The 19,119-nt window shown below is 45.6% G+C and overlaps 1 protein-coding gene across 2 annotated transcripts in view; it reads right to left on the minus strand.

The window, feature by feature from the left end:
• HCN4 (hyperpolarization activated cyclic nucleotide gated potassium channel 4) overlaps nucleotides 1-19,119 on the minus strand; it is a 107,973-nt gene that overhangs the window by 16,326 nt on the left and 72,528 nt on the right. The window contains exons 4-7 of one of the 2 annotated variants that reach the window (XM_009469638.2): nucleotides 18,278-18,496; nucleotides 4,563-4,709; nucleotides 2,322-2,562; nucleotides 222-386 (exon numbers count right to left, since the gene is read on the minus strand). In XM_009469638.2, coding sequence (XP_009467913.1) covers nucleotides 222-386; nucleotides 2,322-2,562; nucleotides 4,563-4,709; nucleotides 18,278-18,496 — 772 coding nt within the window. The remainder of the gene's footprint in view (nucleotides 1-221; nucleotides 387-2,321; nucleotides 2,563-4,562; nucleotides 4,710-18,277; nucleotides 18,497-19,119) is intronic. The other variant, XM_087743887.1, reaches the window with a different exon arrangement.

The raw sequence follows: 19,119 nt of genomic DNA on the forward strand, positions 1-19,119 counted from the left end.
AGCTGGCAGAAATGTGTATGTGTGAGAGCAGAAGAGAGAGAAGGATGTGGATTTAACTGATAGTGAATGGGGCTCCTTGTAGGAGCTCAAGTCAGGCAAGGAGAGACAGGCTGGGATCTCCTTCAGTTCACAACTCCAGCAAAGAAACTAAGGACTAAGCCTGGAGATGGGGTGCCAGGTCAACAGGTACTGGGAAGGAGACCTTTCCACCTTCTACTTACCAATTCTGTCCAGCCTGTCAAGAGCCACAGTTTCAAAAGCTCGCCGCATCATGGGATACTCTTCCAGCACCTCGTTAAAGTTGTCCACTGAGAGGGAGTAGAGCCGGCAGTAGGTATCAGCTCGCACGCTGGCTGTGCGCCGGCCACGGGTCAGCAGGCAAATTTCTGGAATGAAAGACCCAGCCTGAGAACACGGGGATAGACACCATCACCACTGCAATACAAGACCTGGCACTGTTGCTCCCAAGCAGTCCTGCCTGCTACCCAGTCTCCTCGCTAGCTGGACTTTACCTGCACTCCCACTGAAAACATGAACAGTGGTAATATTCTGCATATGCAGAAACATTTAAAAATACCAGGGGGGCTCAGTTGTGGCAGCTGCTACACACAATTGCATCTCAGAGAGTCTGCTGATCTAATTAGCCAGTCAAGTTTTGTTATGGTGGATTATCAAAGATATCATTTGTGCATTCAGAGCAGAGAAGCTGTCTTTCTCCAGGTCCTCATGGGCACTGGGAGCAGAAGGTCAAGCCATGCTCTCATTGAAGCTAATTCTCTCTCCAGATTTGTAGTAAAGGCTCTGTGCTGACCTGGGGCCTTGGTGCCTGGTAGTAATTTTGATCCCCACACCCGGAACATTTGTCTTTCAAAGTTTTCAAAGTTTTTTCTAGATGTGCCACAAGCTTACAGATTGTCAGGGAAAGACAAGTTAGTGGCACCTACTAACTCTTGGTGTATTTACACTGCAGTCAGCTACTCCTAGGAGGATGCTCAGCTGGTTACAGAACAGAATGCCCTTGACTCTACCATAAATGCCTGACTTGGGCACAGACACACCCTGAACACTCAGCGGAGAGCTCCTGAGTCCTGCTTTTCCACTGATAACACACAGAGTATGGGCAGCTAAGACAGACACTTAAAGACAGACGGTGCGACCTAAAAACTGGCAGCACTCTTCTCTTTGCTGTATGTTGGGTGTCAATCCACCATCACCACTCTCAGGATTCATTCTGGGTCTATCTCAAAGCACTGATATAGCAGCACTACAAGGTTGTAACTGCGTTATTAGTCTGCTTTCCTAAGGAAATGATCTTATGAGACTGTGCCGGCCTTGAATGTGAATTGTGTGTATGGTATCTAAAACACATGGGCAATTTTAATCAAATCTGTCAGAGTCAGGGTATCCTGACTCCAACGCTGTAACTCCAAAGCCCAGCAAACTGACCCAACTTGCTAGGGACATGCAAAATCCTTGTACTCTAGGTAGGTGCAGATAGGTTGTTTCACAGGAGCTAAGAGTCTAAGAAGAGTGTAGGAAAAGCATGATAGGGAATTTTTAACAGAGAAAAGGCCTTACAGAAGAGAAGAAAAGGCACGTTTCATTCTGCCCCCTCTCAGTAGGTCATTAATGGTGGTGCATTCAGTGCTTGTACTGAAACATCCATCTACCAGACAACTGTCTGTCTTGGGCTGTCAGTGAGATCTCTACAGAGCTCTGATAGGAGGGGTGTCTCTGTGCTACTCATAAGAGCAATATCCTAAATCTTCTCTTACAGTCTTTTCTGACCCCATGCTAGTTTCACTGTTCCAGAGCTCTGCTGCTGATACATTATGCTTGCTTGCTGACCTTCACGACATTTTGCTGAGCCACAGGCTGGTGAGATGACGGACTATGTTTTTTCCTCCGTGTTTATACAGTACCTCGTATGATAGATGCCAGATAGTAGGACTAGGCAACACTACAAATGTGCTGGGAGAATTGAGAATGCTCCATTTTTTTCCTTTAGGTTCTCAGCTTCACAGATCTGTCAGTTTGTTTGGGGCAAAAAGAAATGAACCTACAAGAACTAAGTTTCCCTTCTCTGTTTTGTTTTTATTTATTATCTAGACTGCTTCACTGCCCATGAGTCCCAGTCATCTCCCATTGCACAATTTACGATATGGGAAGCTGCAAGACAGGTGAGATGAACAGAGACAGAGAGTGGAGGAGGAGGTGCCTGAGGTATCAGTTCCACATGCTGCCATCCCTGTGCATCCAGGACTTACCTTGTCCTGGACGCAGTGGGTATCGCTATGTAAGGGTGACTCACTAACACGCACCTCCAAAGTAGGAGCCATCTGCCAGCTTGGTCTCCTTGTTGCCTTTGGTGAGGACGCTCACTACCCCATGCTGGATGAAGTACATCTTCTTGCCAATGGTGCCCTCCCGGATGATGTAATCCCCTGGCTGAAACACCTCGAACCGCAACTTGGTCAACATGGATGTCACAAAGTTGGGATCTGCGTTGGCAAAGAGAGGCATGGAGGCAACAAGCTTCCGGCAGTTGAAGTTTATGATTTCCTGACCATGATGTGATGCAAAAGAGAGAGAGAGGAAGAGAGAGAGGGAAGGGGGAGAAAAGATGGGACAGGGAGCAGAAAAGACACACACATATATTTAGTCAACATCTAATAACCTATGAAGATCCCCCACTTGACCTGTACATTAGAAAGTAGAGGAAAAAAAAAATGCTGTTCCCTTAGTCTGGCTCCCCCAGTGCAGGCTGGAACGGCCTCTGGATGCTCAGAGCATGTAGTAGTGCGAGCTGAAGCTGACAGCTTGACACCATGCTTCACTGCTTTTATTCATATGCTTTCTCTTTGAGCAGGGACGATACCCCTCAACCTCCCAAATACACACAGTATACCTCTTTCTGCAGGAAACTTTGGACTGTGACAGGTGCATACCGCTGGTGAAATGCTGTATGCAAAAGCCCAGGGCTTCTCTCTGGAAAAACATTATAACTCACCTTTGCAGCCCTACGTTCTCTGTTGCCCTTCCTTGTCAATGAGACATTAAGCAGCACAAATGTGCCAAGGCTCTCAGAGAAAGAATTATCCTGGGCAGCTAGGGACAGTGTCAAGAGAGGGGACGGAGAGGTGTCCACCAGTCACTGAGGCATGGGCTGGATCATCAACCTCAGACAAAGAAAACCCAGTTCAGCTGTTCAGCTGTCATATAGCAGGCAGGGACTGTGCCTCCTCCTGTGGCTTGGTGTCACTCGGAGGGTATGACAGCACTTTCCACTGCACAGGAGCTGCTCTGTGCCATGTCAGCTCAGACTCAGAAAGTGGCAGAAAGTGATATTGAGTAAATCACCTCAGCACAATGCTCCCCAGCCAAGCAGGGAAGGAGGATCAGGACGACTGGAGCAGGAAGAAAGAGAGCTGGGGAAACATCTGTCTCCTTCTCACTGGGGTTCCTTTCAGGGTTGCCCTTTTAGACTTTGGCAGAACTAGTTTTAATATACGGCTGGTAGATCCTCAGCTCTTCTCTCTCCTATGGAGGTATGTGACTTGGGGGAAAGACAGGAGGAAGGCCGCTTCTGGTGCTTGTGGGTAACATATTAGAGGCATATACTAGGAAAACCTGCATTGCTAGGCTTCAGCTAGGGGAGGGGGTTTTCTGTAGAGACTCCTTTCAAGTGTGGGTCCTGCGAGGAGACTCCTTTCCTTTGACTCTATATGCTGGTACAGCTGATGGATGGGGGACAGATGAGGCCAGCACACCACACAGAGGTTTATATAAATACACGAGATACAGCTTAATATTAAGGAGCACAAGGTGGGAGATTCCTGAGATGCCATTCCAGGCAGCGGTGTATGTAAGCATGGGGAGGGAAGGGGTCTCGCAGAAGGGTGAGGTAATAGAAAAGCACTTTCTAGAGTGCTCTCCTGAAGGGGTTCTGTGGGAATGGAGAGGACATTGCCAGACATTGCCATGGCCTCAGAAGGTGCCAAGATGTACCTATTCATATGATGAGTGGGTGGCAGGGCCTGCATATTGCAGCCCCCATTGCCTTTATGTCAGACATCACTTGTGCTGCAGCAGTTAACAGACTCAGGCAGGAGTCCTGCAAATGCCAAACACCTGGGTTTCTTCTCTCCACAGCAGTGACTTCTGCTGTGACCAAGGCAAGGGAATACCAGACATACACCAATGGGTAGGACAGCCACCCCCTCTGAATGAAACTGTCTCTGACACAGATGTAGCAAAGCTGTGGACCATGTTCTTCTTGGCCTTGCTCTCCCAGAAAGTTGGGTACAACACTGGAACAGGTGCAGCCGCAAGCAAAATGGTGCCCTTATAGCTGCTCAGACACATGGATGTGCTGTCTCTGCTGGGCATGACATTAGAGCACACACAGAACCAGTGCTAATGGGAAAGCTGGCCTCCCACCACTCCCATCAACTGATGGTGTCCTCTGCAAAGCACTGAGACAGGGGGAGTGCACACCGGGAGCTCCACAGCTGCCGAAGATGACAGGAACATGCATTGCCCATTCACTGCCCCCCCCTTACCTCTCGGAGGGGTTCGCTCAGCTCTCCCAGGATGCTCTCCTCATCAAACATCTTCCCCTGGTAGCGGTGCTCATAGTAATCATGGATGCGCTGCCGCATGTCTGCAGGGAGCTTGTGGAAGGACATATACTGCTCCACTTGTTTGTACTGTGCAGGGGAGAGAAGAAGAGAAGGAATTACCAGGACATGCAAGAAATGGCACCCGCTCATGGACCAGCACATGCTAGACCGTACCCATACCTGCTTCCTTCACGCCAAGCCAGGCCCAGGCAGACAAATCTGGTGCAGGAGAGAGCAACTGTCTGAACACACGGGGAGTCTGCAGACACCATTGTTGTATTCCCCAAATGGCTGCCCCATGTTTTAACCTTTAAACTTATCCTGAGCGAGTTACACTGTGGAGACTACTCCTCATTCTCTGGGTGCTGAGCATCCCAGGTGCCTGTTCTCCCCTACACACACAGCAAAAGCTGGGAGCAGAGATGAGTAAGAAGTGCTCAGCTGGGAATCTCCTCTCAGCAAATAATGCTGAGCGCAGACTGTCCAAACCCTGTGCAGAATGAGAGCAAGAAGTACAATGTGCCCTCAACAGAAGGTTTTTCCATGGCACACAGCAGAATGGTAGCCAGGGTGTATGACCTGGCAGCTGGCTCTAGACCAGTAAGTGATGTGCAGCACCTTGAGGCCTCAGCCAAGCACAGGAACCCACTGTACAAAACAGCAGAACACAGTCCTGCCTTGGATGTTCACAGTCATAGACAAACTGAAGGACACACAGAGAAAGAAATCTGACAGTTATTCGGTTGAAGCTGCAGTACCTGTGGCCTGCTTTTCCTCTCCTCTGTGTTCTTGTCTGCCAAGCTATGATGGCACCTTTGCTTTCCCACCTAGGGCTGCACAGGTCCAGATTTTTTTCACCTTTTGCTGGGTCCCTGTTGCCCCATGCTCTCATGCTATCTTACCTGTCTGTATTTTTACCTAATTATTTACATTTCCATCATGTCATTTAGAGGGGAATACAAGGGCACACTGACTGATGCCAGAGCTGATGAATTCAGCTGATGCCAGGGGATGAATGGTGCTTTCTATGAGCAAATGACACTTCCTCAAGGCCACAGGACTGTAAATGGGTCCACTTGCCTTGAAGGTGCTGCAGGGACAAGGTGTGTCCATTGCAATGGTCATGCTCCCACCCACTGGTACGCAGTACAGAATATGATCCTGAGCATGTACCATACTAAATAATGCTGACAAAAGGACTATGCTCCCCCTTCGCCATCCCTCTTTCCCCTCTTCTCCCTGATAAATCTGTCCCTGAATGTCCCTTTACTGCAGCTTGTGCTGAAGTGCTTAATTACCAAACTTCTGCTCATTACAGACCTCCCCTGCACACCCCAGTGTCACTCTGCTCTCAGTACAGTCTGTGCTGGCACTGCCTTGCATGCTAACAACTTGATCTGCACCAGAGAGGAGAAGGAATTACTCTAAGAAGCCAAGGTGGCAGAGGGGACACTCAGGGTTTCCTGGCATTTCCAGAGCTTTTTGTCTGTAGCTAGCAGCAGAGGAGCTGGCTGTAAATATTCATGATCACTACAGCATGATCAAAGTCAAGCGAGTCACCACCTCCCCACAGGGAGCCAGGCAGAGAATTGGCAATGAACGCTGCACTTTATTATTTGGATTGCTGAAGTTCTGTAGAGACTGGCAGGGTGCTGTGCCAGGCAGCGCTGTGCTGGGTGCTGCACAGTCTGCAGCTCGTGAATGAGGAAGATAAAGGGAGCAGAAACCAACATCTCATGTGTGGACAACTCACTGGTCTGAGCTCATCGAGGATTTTGCAGATTATGCTCTTAAATGCAGAAAGTTTAACGGCTTGCCTCAGATGCCTAAACATAGCTGTCTACTACCACTGGAGATGCACTGCAGCATTTGAGACATCCATGGGACCTGGCAAATCGGACATAGGACATGCAGAATACTCATTACGGAAAGGGAAATCATTAGGCACTAGCTTTTGCTGACTCAGGTTTATTATATTTATCCTAAATTCATAAACAGTTCTGCTTGTTTTAACATTGTATTTTTGTTGAATAAATTATTTGCCAAAAAGATCACCTTATACTCTCAGTTTTAGCCCAATATGTCTTGAAGTGGAACACTGACCAGTGTCACAAGATGCCTGTCATCACCTGCTGCCAGTCTGCTCTTCTCTCCACCATAAGCACTTGCGATCAATCTTCAACTGACCTTTGCTTCTTGGGTAACATACCCCCAGCTTCTCAGATTCACAAGCAAAGGTTGGGTGAGGCAACTCAGACTCTTTGGTTATTCACTACTGTACATGGATTTATTGCTTTGTAACAAAGAGCAATAAATTACTGTTCTGCAAAGTCCCTAGGGCTTGTCAGATTCTCCTACAATCACTGTCCCTAGATAAGGCTCAGAGTAAAAACAGGACAAATTTTCTTCACCAGAAAAAAAGGTTCTGCTTCAGATTACAAATTAAAAACATGGTTATAAAAGAAAATTGTAAAATAAGAAACCATAATTCTCTGTCATAGTTAACAAGAGGTACACATCTTGACTTCCCTGTCTTTGCTAGTGCTACCCATGCCAGCTGGAGAGTTTTGTGGACTCTTTACTCTCCCTTGCACAGAGATGGAGTCTGCAGAGGTGCTCAGAAATGAAAGCATCAGCCCCCTTCTCTCCACGTTTGATAAACTGAAGATTCATGTGGGGTTTTCCCCCTTTCCTTGGAGGTGCTCAGCTAGGTTGAAGGCCACCACTCCTGCAGTGTCAGGCATCAACAGTGACTAACCAAAAGGCCACTAAAAAACTGCATGAGGGAGGGCCTTTCAAAGTGTAGTGGGATGTACGTGTCTCTCAGCTCTAAGCTCTAAACGAGATCACTCTTGAGGTCACCAGCAACACCCAGTGATGGGAGAAAGCAAAGGGGTAATGGTAATCGTGTGGTGAACATCAACAGCAGAGTGCACGGGGATTAAAGACCTTGCCTGATAACCCTGAATTTACAGGTCTTCCTTTTTTAACTGAGGCACTGATACCATGCAGATCTGGCACTCTCTAAAGCCACTTCATTCCCCCTTGAGTTGGAGCCCCTTTGAGTGCCTTTCAGATGTGGCCAGGCCTAACCTGACAGACCCCTTCTGCCTCCTTTCTGCCCTGTACTTGTCTGTTCAGTCTTCCTACTTGTCTCCATGTCCTCAGTCTGACCTGTGCTCAGAGGAACGCGCAGAGATTAGTGGTCTCTCTGAGTTCAACTAAAAAGACTCCTTTAGGAATTATTTAAATCTCTCTGAAGACAATCGAGTCCATTTAAATCCCAACTCATTTTCTTAAGTCTGTTTTTCCTCAAATAAGCCCTTGAAGGAGGTATTAATATATGAAAAGGGAACCATTTAGCTGAGTATTTTTTCTTCTATAACTGGCCACTTTCCTTAGCTGTTTTACCGCTCCCCTCCCCTTCTACCAAAGCTCAGATCATTCACAGTCCAAACGGAACTAAATATAAACTGAATATAAGCTCCTTCCATGCCCTCAATCTCTATCATGAATCCTCCTCTCTCTGGCAGTAACAAATCACTGGCTGACAAGGCTGGACTATTTCCTTGCCCTACTTCTGAATATAAAAAAAGATCCTGCATCTGAGAAGACCTGCTCCCATCTCAGTCCTGGCACTGACACCTCTTTGAGCCCTCTTTTCGTCCACACACATCGCTCTTCAGAGCTTCAGAGAAACACTGATTTCTATTTTTGCATCTCAGTTAATTCAAACACACTTACACACTTTCACAGTATGCCTACCGACATGGGCATGCACACATAACCTACTATAATGAAGGCACTTGGGATGCCTCTCCTGTCCAAAGATACATATACATTTCCTATACAGAGCTGTACTGCTTGCATCCTTGCAGAAACAGGCTGAAATCACTGTGGGACAGAGTTTAATCTCGGTCACAGTCTCCACATCTGGACTCCATGGAAGTCAACAGAGATGCATTTGTATAAGAAAAAGGAGAATCATGCAGAGTAATGCATTTTTAATTAAGTGAAAAATTATGATGCTCTGACAGTATTTCGAATGCTGTAGTATATATCCTGTGAGATTGGATTAAGATACACATAAGCAGCCGTAAAATGTTAAGCAGACGTACAATGTTGTGGCTCTCTCAAGTGGATTAGTGCTTCACAGGGGTAAAGATCAAGTAATGAGATTCACCAGATGGAGTGTCTTGATGGGTCACAGTTGCATCTTTGTTTTATTTTCTCTGACCTACGGTTAGGAGTAAAACAGTGCAGCTCCCCAGCATTTAATAATCATCAAAACCAAATAAATGCTGAGTTCCATTTTTTTGTCTTTTAAGCCATTCATATTCCCATCCTCAGGATTTGTTCTACAACCTACAATCCACATCTTACTCAAAATGATCACAACACACATTCTCATGGAGTCAAATGACTCCAGGACTGAGTGGTTTAAGGGAAGAAAAGTGAACTTTTGTAACACAATAAAATCATTAAAATCATAAAATCATGCTGGTGCGATTTTTGTTCGTTTCCCTTTGCAGAGCTCCATGCTTGATCATATTTAGCATCAGTCCTAGCTTATACAATTTTGCTCTTTTCTTTTCCTGAAATTTTGCTGAGAACTGTAACTGGTGCAGGCTACTACAGTTTATCCTGAGTCTGCCAACACCTATGAACACAGTTGGCTCTACATACATGCTCATGGCAATGACCTGCTGTTTTCCAACCAGAATATAGACATTCATAAAATTAAATGTGCACAGGGATGTCTTCTCCATAGCAATAGGAAAGTGACTGAGAGGAGCTGTATTCAGGCATATGCTGTCCTTTCCACATCATCCAGCCCCCAGGCAGCAAGAGGATGGACTTACAGATGAGGCTGAAGCAGGAGCTGGATTCCTTCACAGAAGGAACCAAAGGAAACTCTAAGTGAACTATCAAGTGGAAAGACAGCTGGGGTGCCTGCATGAGAGGTGGGGGCAGGGATCAGAGTGTGGTACAGGCAAATTGTAGCAGATTGTATAGGAACCAGTGGTTATTTCAATATCAATTCAACCAGAACAACTCAGACCACACCTAGCACAGCACCAAACATTATCAGTACTACTTTTACTTTCTGATTAACGAGCTAAATTTAAACACACGTCCATCTACTCTTCAGCTTTGGAAGCTATTTGATAGCTACCTCCATTCTGCCAAAAGCTTTCGTAATGTCCTGGTTCTGAGTTCTTCCAAAGACTGGGTTAATTTTTGTACCACGGCACTAGCTCAATTTCTACAGGAAGATGACTTTTAGGTGTTGCATGTTACATGCTGAAAAACATGGAACACTTTGACCCTTACTGCAATGATGCCTTCAGAAATTATCTTACCTAGAATCAGGCTCTTTATCTCTTGCTGTGTTACAAAGACCACAGACACTAGCAGAAAATTCTTGGTGCTTTTTTTCCACTTTCTGTACAACATTCATTACATTGAGGATGGCTGTAATGGTCAACTGCTGTAGCTGCCTCCCCTTGCTGTTAATCAGTACCTATTCAGGCAAGGATTATGCTTCAGACAATCCCATTTCTGGGCTGTGAGATGTCAACAGACTGAGTCGGGTCAATCATGAGCCTGATTAAATTATTGTTTACTTCCTCCCATTGGCTGCATTGCTGCAGTGGCCACAGCGCAAGCCAGGGAACCCCAGCACGGGGGATGGTGCCGTTAGCACGTAGCGCTGAGCTTGCAGTCACACACCCAGAGGACATGGACTGGCTTTGCTGCAAGGAATGGAAATGTCTGCTAACTTCAGGGGCCCTAGGAGAGCGGATCCAAGAACTTTGTGACACATCTCTTTGCATTAAATGTTGTGGGCAATGCCCTGTTTGTCTGTTCTTACAGGTGCTCAGCCTGTCTAATCCTGTGCATCATGGGAAGGTGGTGCGATGATGAATGTATTACGTACAAACAAATCATGGCTACAGAAACAGCTTGTTTTCCATGACTAGCTCCAGCCTGGGAAAGGCACCTGACGAGAATGCCTTGCTGGGTTTGAGAGGTCACATCCTAGCGTAAGTCAGTAGTCCAGCACAGGAAACTTTGGGACTTGGTCAATGAATATTTTATTATTCATTAAGCACTGTGAAACTCATATCACAGGATATTTTGGAGATGTCAGGTTGTGTCACTGGATCCACATATCCGGAGGTGTGATGGGGAAAAAGAGATCAACATTACTTTCATCAGAAGAGCAGTATGAGAGAGATGAGGTAGAATCTGCCACGAGACAAAGGCTGGAGATGGGGAAAAGGGAACAGTGAGTCTGTGCAATTTGCAATCAGTATTGCTGGGAGCAGCCTTTTGCCAGGAGAGACAGCTCAGCAGGGAGGCTTAGCGCTTCGCATTATGATGTATTTATTTATTTATTTACAGTTTAAGTGCCAAAATGAATTTCAAAACTGATAATGAAGTTTGAAATCCCATACTGGGATACAAAGAACTGCTGAGGCAAGAACACTTTCCTTTCCATGACAACACATGCAGTGCTCATGCATGCACAAACATACTGCTAAGACCAGGCTGTCATCGATGTTGCTCAAAGAACAGAACTATTTGTCTGGCTTCCGCTCTCAGAAATAAGATGTCAAAATCCTAGCTATAATCACAGTATCTCTGATACAGCAAACCAAGACGAATCCCTAACGTAAACCTGCTGACAGAAGGCAATCTACATGGCAGCTTCGTTTCTTCTTCTGTAAAGATGCGCTACAAAGACATTGCAATGTTGCTGACTCCTTCCTTCCCTTGTTTGTGTGAGCATGGAGAGGGTACTGCATGTACCCCTCCACTTCATCGCAGTCATACGCTCCATGTAGGCACTGCCACCCGTAAGATGGACACACTCACACACCTGGGCACTGAACTGTCTGCTTTAAGTTCTGACTGATCGCCATCGCATAGATATCTAGAAGACATGTTTTACAGCTTCAAAATGGGGCTTCTCTTAGTAACACATGGGTAAACAGTTTCAAGGAATAGTAAGTTCACCAATGAAATATTCTTCTGCAAGAACAAAAACTACTCGACCCCAGTTTAGTTAAGGCCATAAAGGGAAGGCAATTTGCACTGCAAGATGTTTTTAAAAGAAACCATTAGGTTTTCATTCAGAAAACATTTCCATTTTATAACCAACCCAGGATTCTTTCATGAAAAGGATTAAATAACCTTAAAACAATCGACACAAATTTCTGATTTTTTGGTTGAGCTGAACTGAGCAAATAATTATTTATACCACCCCCCTACCTATTTCTTACAAACATTCTTCTAAAATCAAGATGGATGTGGTATCTGTAAAACGACAGCTGCCTGGCAGCACTGGATGCACAATCCTGAGCTAGCCATTCTCATTGAATCCTGACTGCTCACTGCCTGAAAGCAGTTACAGACTCTGAATCACAGAGTCAAAGAATGACGTAAGTTGGAAGAGGCCTCTGGGGGTCATCTGGTCCAAATCCTCACTCAAAGGAGGGCCAAATTACATCAGGTTGCAATTTTCTAGCAGCCTCCTCAGACTTACTATCACGTGTGGGTGGGTATGCACAGAAGGTGGGGATGGGGGACCCTTTGCTATTCCAGCCATTCTTTAACATGTCAGGGGGGGAAGCTGGACCTCTCCTGTTAACTTGAGCTGCATCTAACCTTGCTCCTTTCGCTTGCTGACTCTGAACTGCAAACCAGCCAGAAAACCCAGTCCTGATACAGAACAAAATACCTAGAGGCACTGCTGAGACACTGAGCTCAGTACACATCAGAAGCCCTTGCATCTAAATACAATCAATAAAGCACATCATTTATAAGCCTTTTTATCAATCTCAAATGCTTTGATTGACAGTAACATGGGACAAAATAGTTCTCAGGCCATCTCTTAACAGACTGAGGTAATACACAACTAGTACAGTCATAACAGGATAAACCAAGGTTCTCCAAACTTTTTTCCAATTAGGAAATTTGATTAAATTTTGCATTTGATTAAATTTTCCAGACACCTTTAACTTCTGGAGTGCTGCACACTCCCTACCCTCTCCTTCACACACATTACCAGAAGAGTAAGAGAGCTTTGCAGCTTTCCTGACATCCAGAACTGAGATGTTAGTTCAGGAGGGGACTTCTACATAACCCCTTTGGACTTCAAGAATCTGGGAATGCCACCTGAGAACCTACAGACATTGGTGATCAATCATCGTGGGAATGGCACTTCAAATCCTGTCCAGAGTGGTAATGAGCATGAAATCTCCCATTTGATAGCTTTGTGGCAGAGTAGGTGCGGGAATAATGGCAGTCTTCGCCCAACTCCATGCTAACAGAGCAGCTGACACTAGTTATCTTAATGTATCTGCTCTGTGTCATCCCCAAGGCAGCACTGGCTAAGCCAGCCCTGGAGCCACAAGAATTAATATAGCTTTGGTACAGTGCTGCACTTGGGTTAATTAGCTGTGCTTAAAGGAGGGGTGGAGGGGGGCTAATCAGCAAGGGCATGTTGCCAGACTAATGTAATTATACTGTATCCAGGAGCCCAGCTAGGATCTCCGCAACGAATTCCCAGCACACACTCATTTGGAGGCAGTTCAGAACACCAAACCGCACAGTAAAATGGCCTAAAAACACCGGAGTTGCCATGAAGGGTCAGGCTGAGGGCTCCTCTCACCTGGTGGTGTGTCTCTGACAGTTTCAGGTGCTTTGAGGAAGAGGAGAAAGAATAAAAGAGGCACAGAGCAATCCAGATCCTGGCCATATGCTCCTAACTTTTCTGACAAAAGCAGGTTAGGGATACCCACTGCCAGGGTTTGTATCTGCATCTTAACATTCAATAACACTTGAAAGATTTTCCTTACGTGAATTTGTCTAAATATTCTGAGGATAATCAAAATTTGGGCCTCCACAGCACCCTGTAGCAGTGAGTTCCACAATTTAATTACATACCATTAAAAAAAATCACTCCTTAAACCTGTTGCCTAATAAGACTCTATACTGCTGGTCTCCAAGAAAGGGCAAGGACTGACTAAGCCCAGAAGACAAATTCTCAGCTCTCATTGTAGTAGGCAGGCACAATGGCCGTGTCTCACTTCCTCTCTAATCAATATTGGTCTAACATCTGCTTTGTCTCCAACAGAGATGGCACATTCCAGTTGTTATGCTTCAGCCTTTACAGTCACTGAATTTTCCCCAATTACTCTTTGTTGAATTCAGGCTGATGACAGACAGGCTGAAACATTGATAGTTGGACAGTAAAGTGCTTTTTTGCTTGGGTAGCCAGACCATGGGATAAAACTGTGGCAAGAAGGACTGTGCTGATGGTTAAGCAGGGCTGTTTCAGGAACTGAGAGGTGATGTCATTAGTGCTTCTGTAGGATTTATAAGGTGATTGTCTCTTTAGCGTTACCTGTTTGCCCCCTTGCAACTGTGCTGCAGCAGGTGCTTCTTCAGAATAATGACAAGTGAATATGCAAGTATCTACCCAGTTTCAATACATATTTTAAGAACAAGAGGCATTGGATAGTTCAGGGTTCATTGGATAGTTCAGATAGTGATGGTTCAGGGGGCAGGAGGAGCAGGGGATTGAATGTGGAGAGCAGAGAGCTTGAGGGAATGCCTGTGTAGCAGACAGATCTTGAGGAGAGATGAGGCTCTGGAAGGAGAGATTACAGCTTTGCTGGGCTCTGCAATGCTGACAGCAGCAATTCCTACCTCTCATCAGTCATTCTTCCATACGTACCTGAGAAGATAACACAGCAGAGCTGAGCCCCTCTGCACGATGCCCATCACTGCTTGCATCCTGCTGGGATGGGAGAGTGAAGCCCAGAGTCTCTCTCTGTTCCAAGGAGCGTGGCTGCAGTAAGCAGCATAATCACTGCTCCCAAACGCCTCAAGGTTACAGAGTCTGCTGGGGAGGATGAGAGTGTGTGTGTGTGTGTGGTGACTTGACATAAATATTAATCCAGCTGAGCTTTAGGATTAGAGAAAGAAATTAACAGGGGGACCTGCAAAAAGCTTGAAAATAACTTGCATACCAGACTAGTTTATTCATCTCCTGGGCAGGAAACACTCTTCCTCTCTTGTGAGCCACAGCTACTGCAGGTTGTGGGGTAATTTCGCAGTCAATGATGAACTTACATGTTAAGGCTTGAGCTGATCCGTGAATAGCTGAAAAGGGCCTTGTGCCTCTGCTCTTGCTTATGGACCTCCTCCACCAGCACCCTGCACCAGCTCTGGCACTCACTGGACTCTACAGTAAGCTAATTCAACCCACTAATCTGGCAGAAAACTAACCTGGAAGAAAGAAATCAGCTCAGTAAAGGTCTGAGAAGTATGAAAGGTGGTCCACAAGAGTGAAACGGTGCGGCTGAGAATAGTGGCAGGGAGCACTGGGTGAGAATGGGTATGTGAGGCTTCCTGTCTTTGGTCAAAGCTGTCAGATTGATTCATTTGTAATATGTAACTGAACAACATGACTTTGGGAAATTTTTCTGTCAGAATCCTTCAGGATGGACTTGTAGTAATATTCTCTCACAGGTAGGAAATAGACACCAATCTTGGGTGCAAAGATATTTTGGAGCTAGACACCAGACTGAGGTTAAGAGATGAGAGTCATCTCCTGGTCCTGCCACTGACTCTCTCCGTGACCATGGGCAAGTAATTTAGGGCATAACACACTCTGCAATGCAAGATGGGACAGAGAGGTCCCTTCTAACTTTGCCTCTGGAACTGAAAATAAAACAGTCACTTCAGAGCACCAGATCTAAAGAGATATTCTGATTCAGAGGTTTTTAAAGGAGGCACAGAGACAGACTTAGATGATGGCTGTGCCACTTCCAGTGCCTGAGCTGGTGTGAGTGCTTTGGGACTCTCCACTTGTACTCAGAAACCTCAGCACTACACTGCCTTGGAGGGTGCAACTTCCCTCTCCAAATTCTCCATGCTTCCTACCACCCCATTGATCCTATACAGCTTCCCTGCCTTGCAGAAACCAGCATAACATGAAGTCAGATGCTACAGGAGGAGATTTAGACAGGACAGGGATTGAATGTCCAAATGTTCAATGAATCCAACTCAGAGTGAGACAAGCCTGCTACTGAAGCCAACAGACAGCACATCTTGACTTTTAATCCTCTTCTCAAAAGCCCCTGTTTGTATGAGGGAAGAACAAGCTGGTTTGGCAGAGATCTAGACAGTCTGAAACTTCACCACAAACTCACTCCTGAACCTTGTCCTGAAGGTTACACAAAGCAAAGCCTGTTAGTACAGTTACTAGCTATGACCTGCTGTCCTGCTATTATGTTATTTCTGCTATTCCTTTCCCCCTCCCCACTGTCCCCCCTTTCTTTGGCCACTCCCAGAACAACTGCTGAAGTCGCTGTAGCCTGGGTGAGAGGCAGAGCCCTGTTTGCAGCCCCAAGGTGTTCTCAGCAGAGGTCTCTCAACTGCTGTCTGCTTCTACCAATCGACCTCCAAACTTGTTGAGATCCTTTGCTTATAATATGCTTCAACAGACTCATTGTCCCATGAGGACTGTACTAAATTGAGTTGCAGGGCTGCAAATCACGAAGCAGCCTCATTTTAATCATGGCTATTCAAGTGCTAAGGAATGCAGAAAGTAAATACATATTTGTTTTTAGGCCATCATTTGTCCCATTTGCAAGAGGAAAATGAACATACTCAATCCCTGAGGCTTTAATCCTAGGAGAATACATTGGGAAATGAACCTGCTATAACCACTACACATGAAATACACCCTTTGTTAAATCCTCTACCCACTGCTTTTGTCACAAAGCATTTATCCTGGATCTATTAACCCTCTCACTCACATCTCCACATTCTAATATGGCTTTAACATTTCACACTTCTGTCACGCCCACCACAGTCCCTGCTGGCTTACTGGTGACTGATTTCCCTGAGCACTGACTGGAATCCAACTTCCAGGGTCAAGTTCTGCCCTTGTCTTCAGACCTGGCTTGAGAAAAAAAATCATAGTCCCCAGTCCTGCAGGTGTAAACTTGGCTGCGGCTAGGCTGACCAGGTGGTTAGATTTGCAAATCAGTCCTTGACTTCTATGCTACTTCAAACACATTTGAATAAATACTCTGCATACACAGATTTGATCAGCTTGCATTCCTAGTGCTGCAGTGTCCTTCTCTTTAGCATGCCTTGCTCTCAATTAGAATTAGTCCAGCCAATCTGTAACGCAGTGGTAAAACTCTATACAAAGCCCAGTGCTCTAGTTGCATCCCAGTCCTCCACACTTCTTTCTCCTGGGCTTTTTACCTCTTTTAGCTGTAGCTGTGGTTTAAGATCTTCCCTATCCTCAAAGCATGATTCAGCCTCTGGTCTTCTTTGGTTTCGCTCTCTGCCCTACTCTCTTCCTGTGGCCCAGCATTCTAATCCCTATGTCTCAAACCTGTTCCTAGGCCATCTAACAAATCCTTTCTCCCACCTCCTCCCTGAACTTAAAATTCTCCTAGCCTGTGCATGCTAGCCATAGTTTACCCACATGAATAACAGCTACCCTTTCACTTAATCTAACTGCACCTGGCAAGGTTAGAATAGGGCTAGCAACTAATTCTTCCTCTTCTTAACCTTCAGATCAAATGTATCCATAAGACCCTGACCATAACACCTCCTTGCCTATGGCATCCTCAGCCCTGCTAATTGAGGTCAGTTGCTTCTGTTGATGCCTGAAAGTAGCCTGCTATCTTTGCAGTGAAATCCTTTCCTCACCTTTGAGCCACCCAGGCCCTTGCTCTTAGTTGTACACAGTCACTCTTCAATTAGCTCTCCTGTTTTGTGGAGGTGCAGGCCTACTGGTTCAACCAGAAGTTGAAGGCTGAAGTTTTGCCTATGTCCTAGAGGGAAAAGTATCATTGCACCAGCAACACCTTTGCTTTAGATGACAAAATGTCATTGTACAGATAGCAATATACTGAACGCGTGGAAAGAAGGAAGGAATTGATGCAATTCCATGAGCCACCCCTCATCAGCTGAATCACAGTGACTGACCCTGTTTGTCTCTTACCATCTTACAAACTCACGGCATCACCTTAAACCCACCACCACCAGCTACTGCTGCTGCAGTGGTAACCTGATCAGTTGTGACATTTCTGTCTGTGCCCTACATTATGCAATTCGACAACTGTGCAATTAATTCGATAGCTACCTGGGGAACCTGTTTGGTGCTCCTGAGCTTTGATCTGTGCTTTGGGGTTTGTTACGTAGTTTCACTCATAAGCACTGAAGTGAATAATCTGGATACTTTTAAAGAAAGTACTTGCTAAACAAAAGCTGCACATTCTGGAACATTCACTTGGGATTTGAAACAAGATCTCGGAAAGGAAAAAGTGACTTACAATTTTAGATACCAGTGACATTGATAATGTTGATCTAAAAAGACAATCAGAGACAACAAGAATCACCCACTCACCCTACTACTATTCATCTGATCTTGCATCTATTTCCTCCTGAAGGTCTGTTTGAGTCAACAGATGGGTATGAATTACCAATAAACTGCTGTGGTGACAAAGACACCGCACCTTTGGCCTCTCCGATGGATCACTGACAGCCCTGGCTTCTTCCAGACAGTGCGTAAACCACCCCTGGGTCACATAAGGGTTGCAAAGCCCAGTCCTTACCTTCTCCTGGTACTGACGCCGTGAGGAGTCCAGAGACTGGATTAGGGCTGTGGCATGGCCGATGAACATGGCATAGCAGGTGGCACCGACAATCATGCTCAGCATAGTGAGCCACACATCTGACATGCCCACGGGTGCCTGCTGCCCATACCCAATGCAGAGCATGTGACTCATTGCCTTGAACAGCGCATAGGAATACTGCTTCCCCCAGGAGTCATTCTAAAGAGACAGATAGACAGACAAAGCTTTAGCAGTGGGACAAGACATTCTCTGAGATGAACACATTTCAGAAAAGGATACCTAACATTAGACCCAAAAGTCCATGTTTAAAGCACCTCTATATGTGAAACAAGCAATTTAATTCTTTGATGGCTGGAAGTGCTGGGCACACTTGATTGGAAAAAAAAAAAAAAAAAAAAAAGCCCACATTTAGTCATCTCACATTAACTGACTTTAGCCAGGGTTTTTACAGATGCCATGTACTCTTTCCAGCAATACTTTCCAGAAAGGAAGCCAGACAGTCCGACACACTGGTAACCTGGGATAAACTGAGATGATGCATTGGGATATTTTCAGAATGACCCACATGTGGGAGAAGGAACTGAAGCAAACTCTACTGGGAAATGGACTTTAACAGATATCTGGTAAAAGAGAGCTTGAGCAAGGTTGCCAGCAGCAAGATCTTAGAGTGGGGAAAATCACTCCCCAGCAATTTAGGAAATGGTCAGGATCTCTGGTCATTACCTGAAGAGATGGGAAGGCCAGAAAATTAGGATGATAATGTCCAGACAGTAAGTTCTTCTTAGTGTAAAACAGGACTTTTTTCAGGGAGCTGAGAAAAC

This window comes from Nipponia nippon, unplaced genomic scaffold (assembly GCF_047370975.1).
Source record: "Nipponia nippon isolate SJK-2023a ecotype South Korea unplaced genomic scaffold, ASM4737097v1 scaffold_9, whole genome shotgun sequence".
Lineage (NCBI taxonomy): Eukaryota > Metazoa > Chordata > Aves > Pelecaniformes > Threskiornithidae > Nipponia > Nipponia nippon.